The sequence below is a fragment of the Panthera uncia genome (assembly GCF_023721935.1).
Source record: "Panthera uncia isolate 11264 chromosome B2 unlocalized genomic scaffold, Puncia_PCG_1.0 HiC_scaffold_24, whole genome shotgun sequence".
In the NCBI taxonomy this organism is placed as follows: domain Eukaryota; kingdom Metazoa; phylum Chordata; class Mammalia; order Carnivora; family Felidae; genus Panthera; species Panthera uncia.
The window spans coordinates 2,427,959-2,435,006 of NW_026057580.1; the positions used below are offsets into that span (position 1 = coordinate 2,427,959).

The 7,048-nt window shown below is 50.4% G+C and overlaps 1 protein-coding gene across 1 annotated transcript; it reads left to right on the plus strand.

Annotated features, from left to right (window-relative positions):
* Window positions 1–4,046: 4,046 nt before the first annotated feature.
* LRFN2 (leucine rich repeat and fibronectin type III domain containing 2) lies at window positions 4,047–5,481 on the plus strand. The gene has a single exon (XM_049653332.1). The coding sequence runs from the start codon at window positions 4,068–4,070 to the stop codon at window positions 5,469–5,471; it is 1,404 nt and encodes a 467-aa protein (XP_049509289.1). The 5' UTR covers window positions 4,047–4,067; the 3' UTR covers window positions 5,472–5,481.
* Window positions 5,482–7,048: the final 1,567 nt, after the last annotated feature.

The following is a 7,048-nucleotide window of genomic DNA, read 5'->3' on the forward strand; positions in this document are numbered from 1 at the left end:
TCTATCAGAGGGCAGGTGACAGGACCAAGGATGGGCAGGCCCAGAGGATGCCGTAGGATGGGGCGGTCTGTCCACATTGCACTGATGCAGCCCAGACAGCAAGCCTTCTAGGGCACAGGGCAGGGTCAGAGAGGGTAAAGGAAGGATCCAGAGGGGCAAATCAAAGAGATCTAGCACAGACCACCAGCAGGCTTGGCCCTGGACTCATAGGAACCTGACAGACATTACCACTTCCTATGTATGCCATGTTGTGTAAATGTTGGAAGTGCTGCTTAGCCTCGGGTCACTTCAGTGTTTACTGACAAGAGCTTATAAAGAGGAAGCCTTTCTCTTGGGACCATAGGCTTTCAGCACACTACCCCCCTCTCTACACATGCACACATGCATGCCTCCAACTTAACCAAGGAGGGACATCCTTGGGTGTGGCTGTCCCTGGATCCCCAGTGGGTATAAGGGGTACTGTTCACCTCTACTTGAGCAGACACAACAGCCAGAGACATATGGACTCCCTGACTCCATGACCATGGTGAGTCATGTTGGGCAGTGCAGCTGTTGGTTGCCAGAAGTTGTTTCTGAAGTTTCTGCCATGACCGCACCTCTCCATAAAGATAGTCTTCTCAGCTGACTAACCAAATGAACCCTAAACAGTGTTAATACAGACCTCGGAACCTTAGTGACAATGCCAGAAACTGGCTTTGTTCAGTACTATACTTCATTCATTCATTTAATTGATATTTATGGGGCACTTACGATGAGTTGGGTGTGTGCAAGGCACTGGAGGACAAGATAGGTAAAGTCCCTGTCTTTTGGAGTTTACGGTCTATGAAGGCAGATAGCTGAGTAATTAAGGAATTATAATGAAAAGTGCAGTGAGCATGTATGTAGGACAAGCATAGAATAAGGAGCACATAGCAGAAGGGTTTAATTTGGTTGAGGTTGTGGAGAGGCTTCCTGGAGTAGGTGGTGTTGAAGCTGAGACCCGGAGGTAGAATAGGAACTTGGCCAGGCAGGAGTGGAGTTAGGGAGAGAGGCCAGGAAGAAACCAGAGCATGTTGGAAGTCCTGGAGGAAGATCAAGCATGGCATTTATAAGTGAGAGACGTTGAGCCTAGCTGGGAAAAGAAGAGCGATGGAACAGAGGGTGGTAAGAGATAAACTAGGGTAGTGGCCAGAACCAGCCCTTGCAAAGATTTGTTCTTGTGCTAAAAATATAAGAAGAGGGTCAGCGCAGATGGAGAAGATTCCTGTTTGTTTTATCAGGCTCCAGCTAAGTATGAACCTAGAAAGCCCGAGCTCATTTGAGCACAGGGAAGGTGGCAGGTGGAAATCTTTCACATGCAGACACCTCTGGGCTGGATGTCTCTGGTGAGACCTGGTTCAGGGTCGGATGATAACCCCTCAGGTCTGTAAAGCAGGGACTGGCAGGGTGGATGGCTGCTCATGGAAACCCAGAGCGGAACTGTGTGGAATTAGGCATGTTGGCAAAGGCTTGATGAGGGTGATTGTAATGAAGAAGATGAAGAGGGGGAAAAAATCCTCTACAACAGATATTGGCAAACATTTTCTGTAAAGGGCAAGACAATACATATTCTAGGCTTTGCTGGCCACATTATATCTGCTGCAACTACTCACCTTTGCCATTGTAGTGTGTGCCCACATGCATGCACGCACACACACGCACACACACACACATAAGACATAGCCATAGGTAATATGTAAATGAATTGAACATGACCATGTTCTAATAAAACTTTATTTCCATAAACAGGTGGCAGGCTGGATTTGGCCCTTGGCTATAGTTAGCCAACACCTGTTCCAACAACACTGTCCAATATGGTAGCCAATAGCCACATATGGCTAGTGAGCACTGAAAATGTGCTCTAAGTATTAAATACACACCCAATTTTAAAGACTTAGTGCAAATAAAAGAATGTTAAATATCTTGTTAATAATTGTATGTATTGATTACATGCGAAATAATATTTTGAATATAGTGGTTTAAATAAAATATATTATCAAAATTTATTTCATCTTTTTCTTTTTTACTCTGTATATGTCTGCTAGAACATTTAAATTACATTTATGGCTAGTAAATTACATTTCTATTGGACAGCGCTGAGCAGAAACAACACTCTCCAGATGGAATACAGATTAAGTCTTTGGCCCTTGAAGGGTCTTAGGTGGGAGATTTACCCTGAAATAGACACAATAATGAAATTCACATCTTCACAATAAAGTAATATCTAATTGGAGTAGGTTTTTAAATTTACCATACAGCCTTTCAAATCAGCTGGCTGTTTTTTCTGTGTCTGGGCTTCTCAAACTGGGAGCTATGGAGCCCTACTTCCTCAAGATATTAATGATCGTTGCTCCCCAAAAAGAGTATCTTTAGCTAAAAAAGGCAAAGCAATGTAGAATTAAACATTAATCTATTTTCTTTACTGCAGCAGAATTTCTCAACCTTTCTGCACTTGCTAACGCATATCGAGCTTTTGCGAGAGCAAGAGAGAGCAGGCAATGTGTCCCCAACTCGGTGGCCTTAGAACGCCTTTCTTGCAGAACCCTAGCCTGCACTGCTAGAAGGCAGTTTGAGAGCGCTGGTCTGCGTGAGGCTACACAACCCGTGTGCAGGGATTTTCAAAAGTCCAACTCCATTGATGTTTTCAGCACTACATAAATGGAGCCACAGCTAGTACAACATGGAATAGTGAGAAAACTCTAAGATTTGGAAGCACAAAGACCTGAGTCAAAGGCCATTTCTTCCTTCCCTAGATATCCATTCATGCAAAAGCACAGACTATGTGCCAGGCAGTACTTTCGGCCTTTGAGTATGTAGTGGTGAATAAAAACAAGCCCCTACGTCTTGGGGCTCTGTTGCCAGTGCAGAAGACAAGCATTAAACAAGACCAGTAGGTAAAATAAACAGACAGGAGGTTAGATCGTGATCAGTTTTAAGGAGAAAATACAAAGTAAGGAAAAGAGATGTGCACGTCAGGGTGGGGCGTCAGGAGGGAAGGTGACTTTTGAGTGAACACCTGAAGGAGGCTATTCAGCGGTGGACAAGTTCTCATCTATATACACAGATAAGCCCTTCCTTATGACAGATGTTCCCAAAGCCCAAATGAGATGATGTACCTGAAGGTCTGGGCAGAGGACCCAGCACAGAAGAAGTTCATGCCTTTGCTTCCTGTCTCACCCCTCTTCTGCATTTCCCAAAGATTCATCCACTGTATGGACTCTCCATGGTGAAACTTACCTATAACCAGTTCCCCAAAAACCCCAATAACCAGTTCTCCAGGGGTCAGGTCTCTCCCTGTCCATGTCCTTGTTCCTAAGGAATGCTAAGTCTAAACCAATTAAGAAAGGAAAACTGCGGGGCGCCTGGGTGGCTGTCGGTTAAGCGTCCGACTTCAGCTCAGGTCGTGATCTCACACTCCGTGAGTTCGAGCCCCATGTCGGGCTCTGCTGTCAGTCCAGAGCCTGGAGCCTGGTTCAGATTCTGTGTCTCCCTCTCTCTCTGCCGCTCCCCACTCACACTCTCTCTCTATCAAAAAAATGAATAAACAACAACAAAAAAAAGAAAGTAAAACTGCTTCAAGATACATCCATAACACACTTTTCAAATCTGATGATTATTACTTGAACCACTGGTATGGATTTGTCCCTCCATTCATTCCACACATTTATAGTGTGCCTACTGTGTTCCAGACACTGTGCTAGACGTGTGGGATACAGCAATTCACAAAACAGATCAAAGTAATCTATCCCTGTGGAGCTGACATTCTTGTGGGGGAGATAAGAAATATTCCATAAATATAATTAGTAAGTAAATTAAATAGTCTGTTAGAAGGTGATGATAACTAAGGGCGCGGGGGGAGTGGAACTGTATGAAAGGGATTGGTTGGAAGAAGAGGTTAGACCTCGCACGAGCACAGGCCATTCTCTGCTGCCCCCCTAAGGCAGGGGTTTGGGTGACCAGTGAAGCTCTGGTGGGTCATTAGGAAGTGGCCTCTTGACCCTGACCTTGTGTCCCTCCCTTCTAGGCACCACGGCCTGAGTGACCAGACCATGGAGACCCTGCTTGGTGGCCTGCTGGCGTTTGGCATGGCGTTTGCCGTGGTCGACGCCTGCCCCAAGTACTGTGTCTGCCAGAACCTGTCTGAGTCACTGGGGACCCTCTGCCCTTCCAAGGGGTTGCTCTTCGTGCCCCCTGACATTGACCGGCGGACGGTGGAGCTGCGTCTGGGTGGCAACTTCATCATCCACATCGGCCGCCAGGACTTCGCCAACATGACGGGGCTGGTGGACCTGACCCTGTCCAGGAACACCATCAGCCACATCCAGCCCTTCTCCTTCCTGGACCTCGAGAGCCTCCGCTCCCTGCACCTGGACAGCAACCGGCTGCCCAGCCTTGGGGAGGACACCCTGCGGGGCCTGGTCAACCTGCAGCACCTCATCGTCAACAACAACCAGCTGGGCGGCATCGCCGACGAGGCCTTCGAGGACTTCTTGCTGACACTGGAGGACCTGGACCTCTCCTACAACAACCTGCACGGCCTGCCCTGGGGCTCCGTGCGGCGCATGGTCAACCTGCACCAGCTGAGCCTGGACCACAACCTGCTGGACCACATTGCCGAGGGCACATTCGCCGACCTGCAGAAACTGGCTCGCCTCGACCTCACCTCCAACCGGCTGCAAAAGTTGCCCCCGGACCCCATCTTCGCCCGCTCCCAAGCCTCCACCCTGACTGCCACACCTTTTGCTCCACCCTTGTCCTTTAGTTTTGGGGGGAACCCGCTGCACTGCAACTGTGAGCTGCTCTGGCTGCGGAGGCTCCAGCGGGACGACGACCTGGAGACATGCGGCTCCCCCGGCGGCCTCAAGGGCCGCTACTTCTGGCACGTGCGAGAGGAGGAGTTTGTGTGCGAGCCGCCTCTCATCACCCAGCACACGCACAGGCTGCTGGTTCTGGAGGGCCAGGCAGCCACGCTCAAGTGCAAGGCCATCGGGGACCCCGGCCCCCTCATCCACTGGGTGGCCCCTGACGACCGCCTGGTGGGGAACTCCTCAAGGACCGCCGTGTACGACAACGGCACCCTGGACATCCTCATCACCACGTCCCAGGACAGCGGCGCCTTCACCTGCATCGCCGCCAACGCCGCCGGGGAGGCCACGGCCATGGTGGAGGTGTCCATCGTCCAGCTGCCGCATGTCAGCAACAGCACCAGCCGCACAGCGCCCCCCAAGTCCCGCCTCTCGGACATCACTGGCTCCAGCAAGACCAGTCGGGGAGGGGGAGGCAGTGGGGGCGGGGAGCCGCCCAAAAGCCCCCCGGAGCGGGCTGTGCTCGTGTCTGATGTGACTACCACCTCGGCCCTGGTCAAGTGGTCGGTCAGCAAGTCGGCGCCCCGCGTGAAGATGTACCAGCTGCAATATAACTGCTCCGACGATGAGGTACTGATTTACAGGTGAGCCGGGGGCTGTGGCAAAGGCAGGGAGGTGTCTGGCAGGAGAGGGAGGAGGAGGTGACGGGGAGGGTGTTGAACTGTTCCCACCTACACCCCTTCTCCCCAGAGGTGCCTGTGGGATTCTTGGGGCAAACTGTGTCCTCTGTGCAGGTAAGAGGACATAGAAAGAACTTCGACTACCTGCCCCGGGGGCAGCCCCAAGAGATACATGTCAGAAGGACCAGGCCTCCGGGGGCGTGGCTGTGATAGGTGGGCATGTGGCTCTGAGCCTCTGGACTTTCTGGGTTTTGAGCCCCAGGTGGGGGACACACAAGAACAATGAGGGGAGCTCTTGGCCAAAGGATCTAACTCCTCCAAGGAGGAATGAATCTGGCCTTCATCTGGACTCGCATGTAGTCATGCTTAAGGCTTTGAGGCCAGAAAGAGTAGAATTTGGATCATGACCCCACCACTTGCTACCCATTTAATTCTCCTGGGCTGCCTCAGTTTTCCCTACCTGTAAAATGGGGAGAAGCCATACCTGACTTAGGCTGGACATTTGAATGCAGGTAATCGAATCCAATTCAAACCGGTTGAAAAAAGAAAAAGGGGAAATGGAGACATAGTGTGTTAGCCCAGGTACTGTAAAAGTCAGGAAGCTGCTTCGGGCTCAGCTAGATCAAAGGACCCACCAACGTCCTGTATTCTCAGAGTTTCTTACATTCCCTAAGTTCCATTTTCTTCTGGTTTGGCTCACCCCCATGCAGTCTCTTTCCTCTGAGCTTCCCTCTGTCCCTTTCCCAGCTGGTCCCACAGAAGCCCTGGATGAGCTCTGATTGGCAAGAGAAGGTCACGGTAGCCCCCTGGATATTAGAGGTGGGGCCATCTTGCCCACCTGTGCTGACATCTCTGGGCATGATCTCCTTTAACTGGAAATGGAGACAATGAAGTTGACCTTGTAACTTTACGGTGAGGATCAAGGGGTCATTTCCTGGGCCTGGTAGAAAGGGAGGTTAAGACTAAAAAGCTGCACTTGAATTGCCCCTCAGTCATTCAGAGGGAGGGAGAGAGGAGCTCACAGAGGGACAGATCCAGGCCAGAGGGTCCAGGCTCTGACCTCGGATGAGTCCCCATCTCAGCCAGCCTTGGTTTGCGTTAACCGAGAAGCATATGGCCTAGTATCTTACTGCTCAAGGAATGCCTGGTTTCTCCTGAAACCCTGTGTATTTTATTGAGTACCTTTAAAATGATTATTCTGAGAAGGGATCCCATGGGCTTCGTAGACACCCGAGGGTCCATGGTGCAGGAGAGGTCAAGAGCATTGAGATTTCTTCTGGCCTCTGTCTCAGTTGCTGAGTCTCTGGATCAGGATGCCTGAGAGAGAAGAGCTCACAAGGAAGGCATTCATTCACCAAATGGAGTCCTGGAGACTGAAGGGGGGCGCGTCATGGAAACTGATAGAAACCAGGGTACTTCCCTGACTGGCCTATGCTTGGCTTGTCTGGACAGCAGCTCCTCCCCTCAGGATGTGCAGAAGGCAGCATTAGACCCTATTAAATATATACATGTGAGCACATATAAAGAGATCTACAGATAGATCAT